General features: G+C 42.9%; 1 protein-coding gene across 5 annotated transcripts in view; it reads left to right on the top strand.

Moving 5' to 3' along the window:
• Positions 1 to 7317: 7317 nt before the first annotated feature.
• PPP4R4 (protein phosphatase 4 regulatory subunit 4) overlaps positions 7318 to 19425 on the top strand; it is a 101231-nt gene continuing 89123 nt past the window's right edge. For 2 of the 5 annotated variants that reach the window (XM_025271820.3, XM_025271818.3), the window contains exons 1-2: positions 7319 to 7629; positions 9131 to 9204. In XM_025271820.3, coding sequence (XP_025127605.1) covers positions 7510 to 7629; positions 9131 to 9204 — 194 coding nt within the window. In that variant the 5' untranslated portion in view covers positions 7319 to 7509. Of the gene's footprint in view, positions 7630 to 9130; positions 9205 to 19425 lie in introns of all 5 variants that reach the window. The other 3 variants (XM_006041188.4, XM_025271823.3, XM_025271819.3) reach the window with 2 other exon arrangements.

Genomic DNA, 19425 nt, shown 5'->3' with positions numbered 1-19425 from the left:
GAAACAGAAAACAAACACTTCACTAGCATCTATGTGCTCCTCCCTGATCACATCTCAGTCCCAGAGATTAACAAAAGGCTCCATTTTTTATCCATCATCTTCTTTTCCTTATCAACATTTTAACCACATGGGGCTTCCCATGGTGCTAATGGTAAAGAACTCACTTGCCAATGCAGGAAAAATGAGACGCGAGTTCGACTCCAGAGTCAGGAAGATCCCCTAGATGGCGGCATGGCAACCCACTCCAGTATTCCTGCCTGGAGAAAACTGTGGATAGAAGAGCCTGGATGGCTATAGTTCGTCAGATCACAGAGAGTCAGACACGACTGAAGCAACTTATCATGCATGCAGTTATTACATATAGTATTGCTTTTGAATGTTATATAAATAGTATAACACTATATGTAGTCTTTGGCAATTTACATTTGTTGTTCAACACCTTTGTGAGGTTTATTTTTGTAGAATTACATAGTTGGGGTTCATTTTTATCATCACAGTTTTCCACTGATTGAGTGTAATACAATTAATTTATCCTCCTGTTAATGGGTATGTGAACTGTTACCAGGTTTTTGCAATTGCAATTTGTACTGCTGTGAACTTTCTTGTACATGTCTCTGTGCAAGTGTGCAAAGAATTCCTCTAGGGTACACAGTACATACCTTGAAGAGGTAAATTCCATTTTACAAGTCAATGCTGTGGCTTCCAAAGTGCTTACCACAAGTTTCATTTCCACCAACAGTGTGCAAGAGTGCCCTCCGTTCTACATCCTTCAGACACCTGATGCCATCAGACTTTAAAATTTGTGCCTGTTCTGTGGGTGTCTACATTTACCTTCCCCTGATTACTAATGAGGCTGGGCTTCTTTCCATAGGTTTATTAGTGAGTTTTCTTTTGCAAAACGGTTGCTCGTATATTTTGCCGGTGTTTCCACTTAGCTGTCTTCTTACTGAGTTTTTTGGAGTTCTTAATTCTAGACAGCAATTTTTCCATGGCTATTTTATTGTAAATATGCTTTCCTGGTCTGCAGGTTTTCTTGTGCATTATGATGAAACGAGTTCTAAATTTCAAAGTAGCTACCTTTATCAATCTTTTATATTGTGCGCTTTTTTTTTGTATAAGAAAACTCTCCCTGATGTCATAAAACTATTCTTCTATATTTTCTTCCAAAAGTTTGAAAGATTTGTTCTTGGTTTTTTACTCACCTGAAAATGATTTTGCCTATGGTCTCAATTAGAAATCTAATTTAAATAGTTTTCTCATTATCATATTATAATTACATTAGTTTCCTACTGCTGCTGTAACAAATTACCACCAATCTAGTAGCTTGAAAAACACAAATTTATCTCACAGTTCCGGAGGTTAGAACTAGGTTTCACTTGGTTAAATTCAAGGTGTCTGGGGGCGCTGCATGGCATTTCCACCTGGAGAATCTAGAAGCTTGTTTTTGTTTTTTCCCAGCTATCCACTTGTGCTCTCTTCCACCTTCAAAGCAATGGCCAGTCAAGTTTCTCTTGCCTCCCATCACTCTGACACTGACCCTCCTGCCTCTCTCTTTCACTTGTAAGCACTCTTTATGATTACACTAGGCCTACCTGGATCACCCAAGAAAATCCTCCCACCTCAAAATCTTTAAACTAGTGACATCTTTTGGGTTTTCCAGGTGGCTCAGTGGTAAAAAAAAAAAAAAAAAGAAAAAAGAAAACAGAATTTGCCTGCCAAGCAGGAGACATGGCTTCGATCCCTGGGTCAGGAAGATACCTTGGAGAAGGAAATGGCAACCCACTCCAGTATTCTTGCCTGGGAAATCCCATGGAGGAGCCTGGCTGGCTACAGTCCATGGGGTCGCAGAGTTGTGCACGATTTAGCAACTAAACAACAACAACGGTCACTTATTTAAAGTCCCTTTTGTTGTGTAAGGTAACACAGTCACACATTAGAGGATTAGGATATGGACATCTTTGGGACAGCTTCATTCTGCCTCCCACAATCATTGATTCAGCACAATGTATTTAATCTTTTCTGAACCTGGGAACAGAAGAACACTGATCTGGTGGTAAAAACAATAATAGCAGACACTGAATGCTTGCTGTGGGCCAGGAATTTCTCTAAGGACTGTACGCATATTACCTCATTTAATTCTCACATGACTTTGTGCTAAGGGCTGGTACTATTATTTCTGTCTTTGGCTTCCCTGGTGGCTCAGCTGGTAAAGAATCCACCTGCAATGTAGGAGAGCTAGGTTCGACCCCTGGGTTGGGAAGATCCCCTGGAGAAGGGAAAGGCTACCCACTCCAGTATTCTAGCTTGGAGAATTCCATGGACTGTAGAGTCCATGGGGTCTCAAAGAGTTGGATACGACTGAGCAACTTTCAGTTTCATTATTTCTGTCTTACAGATGAGTAAAGTGAGGGACAAAGTGATTAAGTACCTTGCCCACAGCTGGAAGTGGCAGAGCCAGGACTCGAACTCAGGCAGCTGGGATCCAAAGTCCATGCACCCAACCACCATGGTGTTGTTCAAGGGACAGAACTAGTAAGTAAACCTAGCTCCCCTTAGCTGCTCAAGCCTAAGTCACAGAACTTCTCTGAGCCTCAGTTTCTTTATAAAACTGGAAAAGTAGCGCATCTCTTCTGTACCTCACATGGCTACTCTGAGGAAACACTGAGACAAGCTGTAACAAAGCAGGTCAGATAAGGAAAAGAGGGTTCCAAGAGTCATTCCACTGCATGTCACTGACAGATTCGGGACTGGGACTCAGGTTTCCTGGCAAGGTGGGCTATTTCCACCACACGGTGGTAACTACAGCAGGCACAACTCTTCAGCCTGAATATTTTCACTTCACCAACCTCCTGTCCATGAAAGCTGTGTAGGTGTATTCAATTGTTCATTAAGAATGGCAACGAGTCGCCAGTCCAGGTTCAATGCACGACACTGGATGCTTGGGGCTGGTGCACTGGGACGACCCAGAGGGATGGTACGGGGAGGGAGGAGAGAGGAGAGTTCAGGATGGGGAACACGTGTATACCTGTGGTGGATTCATGTTGATGTATGGCAAAACCAATACAATATTGTAAAGTTAAAAAATAAAATAAAATAAATTAAAAAAAATAAAATTGTAAAATATCAATACAGATTAAAAAAAAAAAAGAATGGCCTCAAGTCTCAGAGGAGAAGGCAGTGGCAACCTGCTCCGGTACTCTGGCCTGGAAAATCCTATGGATGGAGGTGGCTGGTAGGCTGCAGTCCATGGGGTTGCTAAGAGTCAGACACGACTGAGCGACTTCACTTTCACTTTTCACTTTCATGCACTGGAGAAGGCAATGGCAACCCACTCCAGTGTTCTTGCCTGGAGAACTTCAGGGACGGGGGAGCCTGGTGGGCTGCCGTCTATGGGGTCGCACACAGTCAGACATGACTGAAGTGACTTAGCAGCAGCAGCAGCAAGTCTCAGAGGATGCTGTTACAAAATTCAAATAGGAGATAACATAAAACTTCTTAACTGAAACAGGGTAAAGCTTACAAGCATTGTTTAATAGCAGCTACAAATCAAGAGGAAAAGGAGAATTTCAGAAAACTCATAGAAGACGGAGGCTTCAAGATATTAGCTAAGGAAAACCACCTTCATCATGTCTTTGCTTTTTCTCCATCCTGATTCCATCAAGATCCACCCCTTTTCATTTTCCCTTGAATTCTCCCTAGTGGAATAGGGATCAGGATACCTGACTTGCAGCTTTGGGGTAACTCCTGACCGGTTTTTGCTTTGACCTTCAAGGCAATATCTAAAAAAAAGGGGGGGCAAAGAGTGGGAGGATTCACTCTATTGGATATTAGGACATATATTAATAACAAAGTCACAGCAATAAAATCAGTGCAGCATTGGTATAAGAGCTGAGCTACGTCAATAGAAGAGCAAAGAGAGACTAGAGACAGAGACAGATGTCTAAGGGGACTTGGCTTACATCATAGATGCCATCACGTCTTGGTAGGGAAAAGATAGCTTGTTTGGTGGGTACTGCTGGGAAAACTGGCTTAGCATGTGCAGAAAGTAATACTGAATTCCTATTTGCAGTACACAGGAGGTGAACTCCAGATGAATTAAGACATGCGTTATGTACAAATGTGAAGCAAAAGAGGGGAAAATGTAGGAGAATATTTTGCAACCACGAGTAGGAGAAGATCCTCAAACAAGATCCCAAAAAGGTTTTCACAAAGCTGAAATGGCATGCATCTGAGTACATCAAAATAGGGACTTCGCCTACACTGTAAGGGAGCAAATACCAAGCTAAAAGGATGCAAGAAAGACTGGGAGATACTGGTAATGTCCAAGGCTGACAAGGGGTTAATATTCATAATACATAAGAAACTTACCTGCCTCCTGAGAAATCTGTATGCAGGTCAGGAAGCAACAGTTAGAACCAGGGATGGAACAATGGACTGGTTCCAAATTGGGAAAGGAGTACGTCAAGGCTGTATATTGTCACCCTGTTTATTTAACTTATATGCACAGTACATCATGTGAAATGCCCGGGTAGATGAAGCACAAGCTGGAATCAAGATTGCCGGGAGAAATATCAATAACCTCAGATAGGCAGATGATACCACCCTTATGGCAGGAAATGAAGAGCCTCTTGATTAAAGTGAAAGAAGAGCGTGAAAAAGCTGGCTTAAAACTCAACATTCAGAAAACTAAGATCATGCCATCTGGTCCCATCATTTCATGGCAAATAGATGGGGAAACAATGGAAGCAGTGATAGATTTTATTTTCTTGGGTTCCCAAATCACTGCAGATGGTGACTGCAGCCATGAAATTAAGACACTTGCTCCTTGGAAGAAAGGCTATGACCAACCTAGACAGCATATTAAAAAGCAGAGACATTACTTTGACAACAAAGGTCTGTCTAGTCAAAGCTATGGTTTTTCTAGTAGTCATGTATGGATGTGAGAGTTGGACTATAAAGAAAGCTGAGCACCAAAGAATTGATGCTTTTGAACTGTGGTGTTGAAGACTCTTATGAGTCCCTTGGACTTCAAGCAGATCAAACTTGTCAATCCTTAAGGAAATCAGTCCTGAATATTCATTGGAAGGACTGATGCTAAAGCTGAAGCACCAATACTTGGGCCACCTGAAGCGAAGAACTGACTCCTTGGAAAAGACCCTGATGTTGGGAAAAATTTAAGGCAGGAGGAGAAGGGGATGACAGTGGATGAGATGGTTGGATGGCATCACCAACTCGATGGACATGAGTTTTAGCAAGCTCCGGGAGTTGGTGATGGACAGGGAAGCCTAGTGTGCTGCCAAGGGGTTGCAAAGAGTTGGATACGACTGAGCAACTGAACTGAACTGAAGAAACTTCAAAAATTCATTCAGAAAAATAATAGGAAATCTAGCAGAAAAATAGGCAAAAAATGTAAGAAGGTAGTTCACGGAAGGAAAAATATCTCTATAACTCTTAAATATATGCAAAAATAGTTATCACTAATTGTGAAAACTGGGCTTCCCTCGTGGCTCAGTGGTAAAGAATCCGCCTGCCAAGTAGGAGATGTGGGTTTGATCCCCAGGTCCCGAAGATCCCTTGGAGAAGGAAATGGCAACCCATTACAGTATTCTTACCTGGGAAATCCCATGGACAGAGGAGCTTGACGGGCTATAGTCCATGGTGTCTCAAAAGAGTCCAACACCACTTGGCGACTAAACAACAAATCAAGAAAATTAAAATATGGTACTACTCCTGTAGGACTCTTTGCAACCCCATGGACTACAGAGGCTACAGCCTCTGTCCAGAGAATTCTCCAGGCAAAAATACTGGAATGGGTTGCCATTTTCTTCTCCAGGGGATCTTTCCGACCCAAGGATGGAGCGCCTGGGTTTCCTGCATTGCAGGCAGATTCTTTGCCATCTGAGCCACCAGGGAAACCCTTACCAATGCCAGATTAATATAAATTGGGACGTAATACCAAAAGTTAATGTACAAAGTGGAGAGACAGGAACCTTCCTATCTTCATTGGTGGAGTGCAAAGCCATCCTAAAGAGTACCAGGGCAGACTGAAACCAAGCAGTGTAGATCCTATGAGCAAGCACCTCCATTTTTTCCCTCTCAAGGTCCATAAGAGACACATGTAACACCCATTCCAGCATTTCTGTGATAACAAGGTACTTCTGGCAACCTAACTGCTTATTATTTAAAGAACTGATAAGTAAAATGTGCTAGACCCCCAATTCAAATATTTTTAAAGGACAGTTAAGGAACTCCTGATATGATAAGCCCCACCGATAGCTTAGACATTATGTTGAGGGAAAAACGTACAGAATGAGTTCCTATCACAACAGCATTCATGTATATTAGAAATAGATACTTAAACCAAAAGCACTGTCTTTCAAGGATACATGCATGTACTGAGACACATCAAACGAGAGAGAATGCATACAGGAGGCGGGTAGCGAAACAGGACCGTGGAGAGAGAATGAGTGGGAAATAATAAGAGATAGGTCCTGCTGACTCTCGGGCACTGAAGAGGATGATAAACAAAACTCTTGTCTCTGAGGTCCCAAAAAGTTGCCCCAACTTCTTCCATCGCTTCCTACTCGTAACAGAATCCAAATGCAAGCAACTCAACGTTGCTGCCCAGACCTGGGCTCTTCTCCATTAAGGACCTACCTCTCTACCTTGTCAAGCACCCGTTTCCCTGCACTCCAAACGCTACTCTGCACTTCCTACAACCATATAGATGCCCAGGCTTCAACCCGAAACCCGCTTACTCTTATTTCTCTTGGAAAAATCCTGTTTTAAAATTCAGTTTTAAGTGTCTTCGGGAGTCCTTTTTCTGACGGCTGCCCTCCCTACGTCAACCCCTCCCGGACTGTATTTCCAGATCACCCGTCCCCCACAACCTAGCACACCCCAAGTTCTATTTGCTTATTTTGGGTACACACCTCTCCCCCAAGGACAGAGCAGAGTTACCCAGCTCGTGCGCTGGGGTGGGCTGTCCCACGAATAACCGCACCACAATTCCGGCAAGTTAACCAAGATCCCAACCCACCTTCCCCTTTGTTTCCCTCGCTTATTGGGTCATCTTCGCCCGGGGTCTACCGACCCCAAACCGCCTCCACCGGCTGCAGTAGGTAGGAGGCTCTGCGCATGCGCCACTGCTAGGGGCGCACTCTGACGGGGGCGGGGCGAAGGGGCGAGGAGGGCGGCGAGGGGACGCGGCGCGGCAGTTGCGTTCGGCCCGCCGGCAGCGGGCGCCCGGGAGGGGGTGGGGCCGAGGCGGGCACCTACCCCGGCACGGCCCCGCCCCCACAGCACGCCCGCGCGCTTCGCCCCGCCCCCTCGCCTTGGCTGCCCCGCCCCCTCGGCGGCCGCGCTCCTTCTCCCGCCGCCCGCTAGCCTCCCGCCCGGCTCCGGCGGCGGAGAGCGGGAGAAAGTGTTGCTGGTGGGCGGCTGCGGGGCTGTGAGCGTCCGGCATCCCGGGACCGCTCCGGCCCGGGCGGCGAGGGGGCCCGGCGGTCCATGCATCCGCCGTCGCCCGCCGCCGCCGCGATGGATTTCAGTCAGAACAGCCTGTTCGGCTACATGGAGGACCTGCAGGAGCTCACCATCATCGAGAGGCCGGTCCGCCGGAGCCTCAAGGTGCGCCCCGGGGAGGAGGAACTGCCCGCAGGGCGCCCGGCGGCTGGCCCCTGCCTCGACCCCCGCCCGTTCGCTTCACGAGGCGGCCCGGGACCCTCTCAGAGTCCTGCTGCCCGCCCCCGCCCCCCTCAGTCCCCGAGGGCCGTGTTACCCTAACCCGACCCCTCTCGGGCCCCCTTCTTCGACGTGGCTCGGCTTCTCCCAGCCTGGACCCCCAGCCCTGAGGTACGGGCGCCCGGGGCCAGCCCGCGACCCCTCAGACGCTCTGGCTTTTCCAGTTGCCCGTTCCGGCCCGGCCCGCCCCGGGCCCTTTCCCCAACCCGGCCACCTCAGGAACGGCCCGCCGAGCCCCTTCGATTCGGGCCAGCCCGGCGTCCTCTCCCGCGCCGTCCCTCTCTCACGGCCCGGGGCCCCTCCGTTGCGGCCCCCTCCCCCTGGGCCCTGCGGGAGCTGCCCCTCGCAGCCGCAGCCCTCTGCCTCCCGCGTCCTCTCCTTGGGGCTCCCCCTCCCCCCGCTTCGGCTCCCTGGGGCTGCTGCTGCTGCCCGGGGTTGTGGACCTAGTCCCAGTCTTCAGTTAACACGGCCCCGACTCTCCCCGCTACCTTTTCCAGAGATACCTCAGATCCCATTCCGTCCCCCCCCCCCAACCTCCGTCCTCATCCGAGCAAGCCCAGGGCCCCCACTTCACCTCCGAACCCACCAACACCCATCCTGGAGTCGTCCTGCTCTCGGTCTTCAAAGCCCTCTCGACCCTTTGTCCCGATCTTGAGTCACCACGTGTCCCTTCCTTCCAGCCCCTCCAAGACTCTTAGCAGGGACCCTGCTCCCCAATCCCCTTAGGAGAGTCAGCCTTCACTAGGCACCCCCCCAACCTGCCACTAGCTCCCCCACCCCGCAGAGTCATCTTGCTTCCCGAGGCTCCAACCCTTACTGCTGCCAAACCTGGTTGACCGACCACCGCCCCCCGCAATTGCTCCTTTAGCTCTTTTCACTCCCACCTGCCACAATATCTTTGATTTCCTTCCAGCCCCAGAGTTTATTCCCTTCCCTCCCCCAATCCAGATTTCGTCTTTCTCATTCTCCCTCCGCTGGCTGCAGTCTTCATCCCCCCCCCCCCCACCCCTTTTAAGCATTTCCTGGGATGGAAATGCTGGCAAAACACTCTTAAGTATTAGAGATGAAACTACGTACATATTTTACATATGCACATACAATTGATTTCAGCAAGGTTCTGAAGCCACAGAGTGTTTCTCAGCCTTCAGTCTAGAAGCTAGAAGAGTAAACAAAAGAAAAAAAAAAAGCCCCAGAGCCCCCCAGACTCCACCACCTAAACCCGACCATTAGAGATATCTGTGATTTGAGGGTGGCAGACCCCTTAATTAGTTTTTGAGGATAATGCTTAATTGCGAAACTTTTTCATTAGTCTGTACTCATATAGGGTCCCTGGAGGCAAGACTTGAGCTGATGTTTGTGTGCATAATTTGTATTTTACACTTGACAGACACCAGAAGAAATAGAAAGATTGACAGTTGATGAAGACCTCAGTGATATTGAAAGGGCTGTTTATCTGCTCAGGTATTTCGTAAAGTCTTTTTGTGATAATTCCTTCTCTTTTCCTGTGGCAGCATCCACAAATGATTTCTGAAATGTCATGTTACTGTTATGTTCAGATTTACTTAACCACTTGAACAGAGTGCTTTGCATGCACAGCACTTAATTATGTCATAGATTTAGATGTGGACCTATGAATTTCAGAACTGAAATCAACTAAGGTACCTAGCTTATAGAATATTGCTTGAAGGAGGAACAGAACAACTCATGGTTTGAGTTAAATCTTTAAAAAAAAAAAAATCTTGCAGCTTTGGTTGTGTTCACATAAGAGCCGGTAAATTTAGATGACAGTTAAGAATATCCAGTGATTAATTTTAAGTTAATTGTAGAGTTTGAACTTTATATGGTATTTACAGAAAAAAAATCCACCAATATGGTAGTTCAGTTTTTTCCCTCAGGATAACCTGTTTATATTGCTTTTGCTATGTGCGCTTTATAATTTTGCCTAAGAGATTTTAAAATTTGAGTCTACTCTCATTTAAGGTTCATCTCATAAGCTCTACAGAATTGCTTATGCCAAATGGTTATGACAAATATTTATAAGATTTCTTTCAGCTATTTTAAAAATTGTGCTGTGGATTTAAGTTTAAAAGCTAATGTGAGCATTTAATGAATATATAAAAATACTTCAGAAATAGGAATTTTCCTAAGGTATTTTGTGTACATTGTTTTAACATTTTTCTTGCACATTTCTTTTTCCCCTTTTGGCAACTTAGTTTTCGCTTTTGTTTTCTGGAATCAGATTTTGAAAACTGGTACTATTGACCTCCTTGGAATATTTGCTATCCTTGTTTCCTTAGCTCAGGTCTGCTTTGCCAGTTTCAGGTGCTGGCAAGTTTCTTGTTCTTTTCTTGTTTTATAGATCATGTTTCTAGTCCCATGGTATTCTTTGAATGACTGTTTTTTTTTTTTTTTTTTTTCTTCCCCCTTTAAAAAAAAAAGCAACCCTCTCCTTGACTTCCATTTTCTTATTCTGACATCTTGGCTTCTGTTCTTATTTAAGTCAGAATTTTAGCATGCTTATAATTTAGACCATTCTCTTCAATAATTCTGTTACTTTAAAATGTTACTGGATCTTAGACTTTATGTTGATGTTGCTTCCGTTACTCTTTTGGTGATTTATAGTAGCCTGCTCTAATCATTTCTATTTATTTTATTATTTAAAAACATTTTTGTATTGGAGTATGCTGCTGCTGCTATTTTGCTTCAGTCGTGTCCAACTCTTTGTGACCCTGTAGCCCGCCAGGCTCCTCTGTCTGATTCTTCACCCCAGAATACTATGCCGTGCCCGCCTCCAGAGGATCTTCCTGACCCAGGGATCAAACCAACATCTCCTGCATTGGTAGGCAGGTTCTTTACCACTAGCGCCATCTGGGAAGCCACTTATTGGAGTGTAGTTGATTTACAGTGTTGCATTAGTTTCTGGTGTTATCTACCTATTTATTGTAAAATAAAATGGTTTTATTTATGTATGAATTAGCAGTATGTGTTTTTGATGTTTCATAGAGACATTGATAATTGTGTAATATTTGAAGTACTTTATTCCTTAATGATGAACATATCCAATATTGTGAACAGAAGTTGTAAGCATCTGCCTTTTCCCACAATTCTCTTGTTTGGAGTAGGCAGACAATTGGTGAAAATTGGGTAAGCTTCTTTTAGCATACAGCAGTTGATGATGTGAAGTCACTGCCTACTTACTCCTACTGAATCCTCTCCAGATAAACGCTGGCTTACAATTAGGAAATAGAGAGTCTTGCTCTACTTACTTGCGACAGCGGATACCTCATTCTAGGTATCTGTGACAAGGCTTCTTTTTGAGGATAGCTTATTTCTGTTTTGCTTTTATTGTTAGAGAACCAGGTCGTCTAAGTTGTCGGTGGTTCTCGGACACAGGACATGAGTTTCACCCAATTCTAGAACTTACAAAGCCCTTACAGAGACGGATGGGGCCTCTCCTTCTTAGGCAAGAGAGTTTGGAAAGAAATCTGATACCTCCTTTAGTTTCTTGTGGCTCATCTACCTTGAAGGAGGTTTGCAAGGTGACTCCAAAGGCAAACACTAGTTTGGTTGTGCATGGGTCCTCCAGCAAGTTCTTTTTTTGTATACCTGCCATCTCACCCCCTCCTAGGGGAAAGTGGGGTTTCACCTTTAGGACAGCTTCTGAAGAGAGAACACGAGGCCTGCCTGAAAGGTTCTTTCTTCCCTGGGATTCAGAGGAAGGGTGTGGGATTGTCTTATGGATGTGTTCCAAACTTTGCCTCTGTTAAAGCTGTTAAAGCCTCTTGTCTCACGTATTGAGCCTTCTATTTTAAATGTAATGTATTCCTTTTTTCCCTATTTGTATTTCCCAATGCTATAAAATCTAATACTGAGTTCTTTTTTTTCCTATGATTTTCAGGTTTATTTTTGAGTACATTACCTTTTCCTCTGTTTTAGATATTCTCTACCCAGAATTTTCCTCCTTGCTTTTGAATGTCAGATTTGTTTTTTAAGCTGTCTTATTTTTGTATATTACATCTATTTTGGAGATTATGCTACCTTAGAATTCAGATTCAAATGTGTAAATATCAGTAGGAAATGCTTTATATTAGTGGGGGTTCTGAAAGCATTTAAACTGAATGTAGTGTCTAAAAAGGCATTATATTGGACTACTGTCCAATGAAAACCAAATTACACTGTTCATTATCTTACCCTAAAATATGACAGATCAATTATTAATGTTGTTTTCATAATTAAGTTTAGAACATTACACTATTTGAAGATTTGACACAGATGATTTTGTGGTTTTGCATAAATGGGATGCTGCTGTACCCATCTGTGGCGTTTAGCTGTGAAGCAAAACAGCTTTCCTAATAGTCACAGCTTGTGGCTTAGTCAAAATCATATCACAACATCTTCTAGTTCTCTCCCTTTGTGAGTTTGGCATGTTTTAGGAGTGTACTTAAAGCAGGTGAATGGATTTGTTAGAGAAGGGTCCTAAGTTTGTATACTCTGTTTTCATTAGGTAAACCTTTACTCACATATCTAATTTCCTGCCAGATAAATTTCAGATCCTTAATTTGGCATAAGTGACTCCATCTTAGCTGTGCAATGGGATGTCCCATTAGGCCTTCAGCTTTTCTTTTTAAAAGAAAAGATTGGTTGAGCTGTAGTTCATATGCCATTTTTAGTTGAATGGTTTTGTGTTTTCACACAGTTGTGGGTTCTTTACCACAATTTTAGAACATTTTCCTCATATGCAAGATAAACCCTCTACCTATTAACAGTCACTTCCCTGTTGTGTTGGTACTTTTGTCCAGTCTTCCCAGCCTTTGGGAACCAGAAGTCTACTTTCTCTATGGATTTGTCTTTTCTGGGCATTTTATGTAAATGAAATTATACAGTATGTGGCCTTTTCTGACTTTCTTCCCAAGGTTTTTCCTTGTTGTAGCATGTGTCAGTGCTTTTTTTCTTTTTATTGCTGGGCAGTATTCCACCATAGGGGTACATCACGTTTTGTTTGTTCATTCAGCAGCTGATGGACACGTGAGTTGTTTCCACTCAGTCTTTTCTTCTTGAAGCACTCCTGTTGCTCTGTTCACTATTACTCAGATACATCACGTTCATCCTTCACTGCTCTTCCCCTTCCCTGGATTACCTTTCATTATATTGACACCTCTCCAGCATCTTCCATTGCCAGGATCCAGCTGTGGTCTTGAATCTTCCATAAGACCTTTCCTGTCTGCTGAAACCACATGGATCTCAGGCTTCTCTGAGCTCCCGTATCAGTTAGTGGCTGCATACTCTGGTATTCCTTAACGTAAAAGTGTGCATACATATTCTTCAATAGACTAAGCTCTTGGAGGGCAAGCTGTGTTTTATTGTTGTTGCTGTTTTGGTTCCTTCTTATTCTTTGCTGTGATATAAATATATACCTCTTAATGGAATAAGGTGTATTTATTTACTTATGCATCCGGTCCCATCACTTCATGGGAAATAGATGGGAAAACAGTGGAAACAGCGTCAGACTTTATTTTTCTGGGCTCCAAAATCACTACAGAATGGTGACTGCAGCCATGAAATTAAAAGACATTTACTCCTTGGAAGGAAAGTTATGACCAACCTAGATAGCATATTCAAAAGCAGAGACATTCCTTTGCCAACAAAGGTCCGTCTAGTCAAGGCTATGGTTTTTCCTATGCTCATGTATGGATGTGAGAGTTGGACTGTGAGGAAAGCTGAGCGCCGAAGAATTGATGCTTTTGAAGTGTGGTGTTGGAGAAGACTCTTGAGAGTCCCTTGGACTGCAAGGAGATCCAACCAGTCCATTCTGAAGGAGATCAGCCCTGGGATTTCTTTGGAAGGACTGATGCTGAAGCTGAAACTCCAGTACTTGGGCCACCTCATGCGAAGAGTTGACTCATTGGAAAAGACTCTGATGCTGAGAGGGATTGGGGACAGGAGGAGAAGGGGACGACAGAGGATGAGATGGCTGGATGGCATCACTGACTCGATGGACGTGAGTCTGAGTGAACTCCGGGAGTTGGTGATGGACAGGGAGGCCTGGCATGCTGCGATTCATGGGGTTGCAAAGAGTTGGACACAACTGAGCGACTGATCTGATCTGATCTGATTTACTTATGTTAAGATGACCAAAAAATGCCTGGTGAATTCAGAAACTTTTGATTTTTTTGTTTTGCGGGCCATAGATTCAGATTTAGGGTGTATACTATTCTACCATTTACTGCCCGTGTGACCATGGGCAAGTGATTTATGGTTGTTAAGTCCTAGTTTTTTTCATCTGTTAAGTGGAAAATAGTAATTGGAGCCCCAGACACCAAACGGGAACCCAATTAATATGAATTTCCTTCTGTTTCCTGTGCCATGTTCCTAATTCCTTACTACTTACCTGCTCAAAGTACATTTCAGACTTTTAAAAGAGGATAGCAGTATTAATTTTACCTTCCAATAATCAGATAAAGTAACAGGCAAGTAAAGTATATCAACAGGTTTGTGATAAATAATCTATTAGCTTCCTTTGCTAATAGTATTTTAGATACATGGTATTTTTAATAATTATTTGTTTATTTTTGGTTGCATTGGGTCTTTGTTGCTGCCCATGAGCTGTCTCTAGTTGCGTCAGGTGGGACCCACTGCTTGTTGTGGTGCAGGGGCTTCTCACTGCAGTGGCTCCTCTTGTTGCAGAGCACGGGCTCTAGGCTCACAGGCTTCGGTAGTTACAGCACGCAGGCTCAGTGGCTCTGGCTCACAGGCTCTAGAGTGTGGGCTCAGTAGTGGCACACAGGCTTATTTGCTCCACAGGATGTGGGATCTTCTTAGACCAGGGATTGAACCCATGTCCTCTGCATTGGCAGGTTTGCCTCTTTACCACTGAGCCACCAAGGAAGTCCCCTTTGCTAATAGTATTTACTAGAATTTTTACATATTATAATTGTTTTAAACTGATGACAAGATCAGCCTGTTTAAGCAATATTTGCTATTTGTATTATGCATTAAATGTGCTTTGTTAATGTATCTAAACTAACTTTTATGTTGCTTTCTTTTACAGTCACTTTAAAACCATCTGTCACTTTGCACTGTGAATTTTAAAAAATTTTGCACTTTGCCTTTTAGAGATAGTCAAATAAAGTACATCTTTAATTAGGAACTTTTTCCCTTCTGCGCTCCCCCTTTTCCCCCCCACTGCCCGCCTTTTAATTAAGAAAATAGTAAGTGCTCCTCCTAGTGAAAGCACAGACTGAGAATTCTGCCAAATCTGAAAATAAAATCCTGTAAACTGTGGCTGTTGCTAATCACATCCTGGGAACTCTTGCACTCAAGACTAGCACCAGGCAGCAATGAGGTCATGAGGAAGAAAGGACTCCAGTAATTAGCTGTGCTACTGGCTTGCTTTTCGTTGTTTTATCTTTAAAAAGTACTTATCCCATTTGCTAGGCAAATGGGAAGTGTGTGAAAACTGCCTTTGTATGCTCGTATTTCCAAGAGCTTCTATACCATCACACTTCTTTTGCCTTTACTATTGTCTTGATTTCTTTTCGTTTTTGATGCCTTCTGCCATTTAGTACTGTTTTGGTGAGGTGGGGTGCTTATGGGGTGTGTGAGAGAGACAGAGAGAAAGTGTGTTTGTGTGTGTGTGTTTGTGATGAGGGTGGAGGAGGTGGGTCTTGAGTAGCCAGGATTGCTTACCCAGTTTTCTCCACTGTTGTACATAAGAGACACATCACAACTTTTAATACCCCACAATTGAGATGAATAGTTGGTAATTCCTGGAGTTGGTTAATGTGGGGAATCATAAAATTGATACATACTTTCAGTATTTCATTTTAGTGTAAAAAATACATTTGTTTGCCAGAGTTTTGTTGTAGATCCATTGCCTTTTGAGTCAGGGTGTGCTTAACACAGTTCATAATCCTTTTTCTTGCATAAATACTTCCATAATACATTTACAGTGTCAAGGTCAGGTCTCTTTAAAGTTGAGAATTTAAAGATGCTTTTGAAGCAGTCTGAAAGCCTGTTTTAGATTTTTATGATCTTATTTGCTCATCTTTTGCAAGTTGTCTTGTTCTTCCTAATTCAATAACAGTTTTCTTTGGCAACTTATCTTTGAGTTTTTCTAAAACTTTCAATTTAGTTGTCATAGAAACGACTCTTTGCATTCATATGTTTATGTAATATTTAATTAAATTATGTAATTGCAGTATCAAATAAATTGGGATAAACTGGTCTGAGAACAAACACAGCTGACTCTTGGTTACAGCTCACCTGGCTAGAACAGAAGCGTGTGGGTATTTCAGAGAGCTGTCTATTAGCTCTAAGCTCTCAGCTTGCCTTTGCCAGGGAAGTGGAGAGTGTTGCTTAGCTGAGAGTCTTCTAACACCTTGTTGAGAGATATACGATCCCTTTTCAGAGCATGCGCTGTGATGGCCTTGCTTTATCTTTGGATACTCATATAATATTCCTCTCTTGTCTCTGTATTGAGTTTGGTCTATGGTCTGGTCTATTCTTCTTTAACCGTTCTGTTCTAAAAAACAGAAAATAATGGATTAAGAATCTCAGTTAAAGAGGTACTGTCATAAACATATAGTTTGTTTTCTAAAACAAACTTTTGGAGCATATGCAGAAATGAGCTCACATCATAAAATACACAGCTTGTTATGCTTTCACAAGTTAAAAAACACCCCTATAGCCGGCATCCAGATTAAGAAACAGGATGTAACCTGTTGTCTAGTTGTGTTAGCCTAGCAGCCTGTCTTGTACCCTTCCCAGTTTCCCCCATTCCCTGCAAAGGGTGTCGACTATCCTAACATCTAACAGCATAGATTAGTTTGCCTGAGTTTGGGCTCAATATAGTAAGGACCATGGAATATACAGTTTTTTGTTTAGCTACTCTTACTCAACTTTTTAGAAAAGAGATTTGTTCATATTGTTGCATGGAGGAATAGATTGTTCATCCTCATGCCTGTGTGATATTCTATTATATGAACATACCATATATACTCTTGGTGGACATTTGTTTTCAGATTTTGGCTGTTATGAATAATGCTGCTACAGACATTCTTGTACAAGTCTTTTGGTGAATATACACATGCATTTCTTTTAGTTATGTTCATAGACATAGAACTCCTGGTCACAGCATATGCATATGTCCCGCTTAGAAGATACTGCTAAACCATCTTCCCAAGTGCTTGCACAGTTTACACTGCCCCCAGCAGTGCATGAGTGGTCTCACCCTATGTTTTTCAGGAAACAAAAGTGACAAACTTTCTAGTACAGAAATTTCTAGTATATCAATAATGAACTACCTATGTAATAGCCCATATAATTATCTGTTGTTCTGTATCTGATTTACTTATGTCATACAACTTTTTCTTTCCATGTAAGAGAGTTTCCATGAATTTTTACACTTAGTTTTTAATTGTGCTAGATGACTTGGCTAGGAGACTCTTGGTTATTAGAAGGTCTTCTTTCAAGGGTGCCACCTCTCGTTGCTGTGCTTTTTAATGATTCCAAGGGTCCTATTTTTAAAAAATCATCCAAGTTATCCAGTGTGAAAGTGATGCACAGATTTCTTGCCTTTGTGCATAGAAATTGGAGGCATCTTCATTTTCGCATCCTAGGATAAGCAGGATCACTGTTTCACATATTCAGAGGTGTACATAATGGATTCCAGCTGTATGTCTTGCATCATCGCTGAGGCCTCATTACTTAAGTGCTTGGCAAACCCTGAACTCCCTGTTTTGGAAAAGTACTAGGTCTCTGAATCTAAGGGGTTTGGAGATTATTTCCCATCTCCTTTTGCTTATCTTTTGCTATGAGAACAACGATGGGAGGCATCTGTTTCTTTTTTTCCTATTTACTGAAGCTTCTGAAGGCTCTCTGTGACATCAGTGGAAAGCAGAATGCTTTCATGGGATCTGCAAGAAAAGCTTAAAAATAAAGAGTAAACTATTTTCATCAATGTAAAGGTGACCCGTATAATGTCATTGGGAAGACCTAGAGCTTAATAACAGGATGCAATTGTGAGAGATTTGAGCAGTTTTCATCTTGTTAATATAGCTGTTTTTTGATACCCTATTTAAATACCTACATGTGGGACTTCCCTGGTGGCCCAGTAGCTGAGCCTCTGTGCTCCCAATGCAGGGGGCCTGGGTTCAATCCCTGGTCAGGGAGCTAAATCCCACATGCCTCAACTAAAGAGTTCAGATGCCACAATGAAGACCGAAGATCCCATGTGCTGTAAGACCCAGCACAGCCAAATAAATAAATATGAAAAAATAAATATAAATAAATAAATAAAATACCTACAGGTTTCTATGAGAAAATATACTATAAAGTAATGCTAAAACAAATGCTTGTATGAAGATTCAAATAAAATGCAGGTTAAGTTCTGTAACCGCAGTGTACCTGTATTATGGCATATAGATGTGTGTATGTTATAAATGTATATATATGTTTGTGTGTGTATATGTTTATTTTCATGAATGATTAGTTCATACTGACACTTTAGACGTAGCTAAGTGAGGCACAAGGAGACTGAATTTTGTCCCCAAACTTATCTAATTAGTTCCCAGTAAAAATTTGGGGTTTTATTGCCTTACTCCCAATCTTGTTGTATAGTGGTTTCTTAGTAGTCACATTATTATTTAAAGTATTGACTCAACTAAGTGGTAAAAATCATAACTCTTAGAATTAGGGTCACATGAAGGGAATTAAGGGCTTCCCCAGTGGCTCAATGGTAATGAGGAGTGCAATGCAGGAGGCCCAGGTTCGATCCCTGGGTTGGTAAGATCCCCTGGGGGAGGGCATGGCAACCCACTCCAGTATTCTTGCCTGGAGAATCCCGTGGATGGAGAAGCCTGGCAGGCTACAGTCCATAGGATCACAAAGAGTCGGACACGACTGAAGCAGCTGAGCATGCACGCGTGAGTGTTTCAGTGATCTTTAAATTTATACCTCTTTCAACATAGATATTTTGCTTTTTTGCAATATTTTTTGCTGGCCATTGTTGGCCACCAGGTGTGAGAGGCAGGGAGAAAGTGTTCATTCTTAGTTCTTCACAGTCACCACCTTTTTGACTTTATAATATTGGTATGTAGTAATGATGTCAGAAATAATAGTGAAATCTATTATATTCTTGTGTGCAGATGTGTCTTACAGTGTAATTCCCCCTCCAAATCAGAGATGCTAATAATGGAGAAGATTTAAAATGCAACTAGCAATTACTTTAGAATAAATTTTATGAATTTAGGTTGCTGTTGTTCAGTTCTAAGTTGTTTCCAACTCTTTGTGACCCCGTGGACAACTGCAGCACGCCAAGCTCCCCTGTCTACCACTATCTCCCTGAGTTTGCTCAAATTCATGTCCATTGAGTTGATGATCCTTTCTAGCCATCTCATCCTCTGCCTCTCCCTTTTCCTTTTGCCTTCAGTCTTTCCCAATATCAAGGTCTTTTCCAATGAGTTGGCTTTTCACATCAGGCCAAATTATTGGTTTCAGCTTCAACATCAGTCCTTCCAATGATATTCAGGGTTGATTTCTTTTAGGACTGACTGGTTTGATCTCCTGGCTGTCCTAGGGACTCTCAAGAATGTTCTCTGGCACCACAGTTTGACAGCATCAATTCTTCAATGCTCAGCCTTCTTTATGGTCCACCTCTCACATCTGTACATGACTTTGGAAAAA

This window comes from Bubalus bubalis, chromosome 20 (genome assembly GCF_019923935.1).
Source record: "Bubalus bubalis isolate 160015118507 breed Murrah chromosome 20, NDDB_SH_1, whole genome shotgun sequence".
NCBI lineage: Eukaryota > Metazoa > Chordata > Mammalia > Artiodactyla > Bovidae > Bubalus > Bubalus bubalis.
Note: the sequence above shows the minus strand (reverse complement) of the source record. Positions and strands in the feature narration are given on the sequence as shown.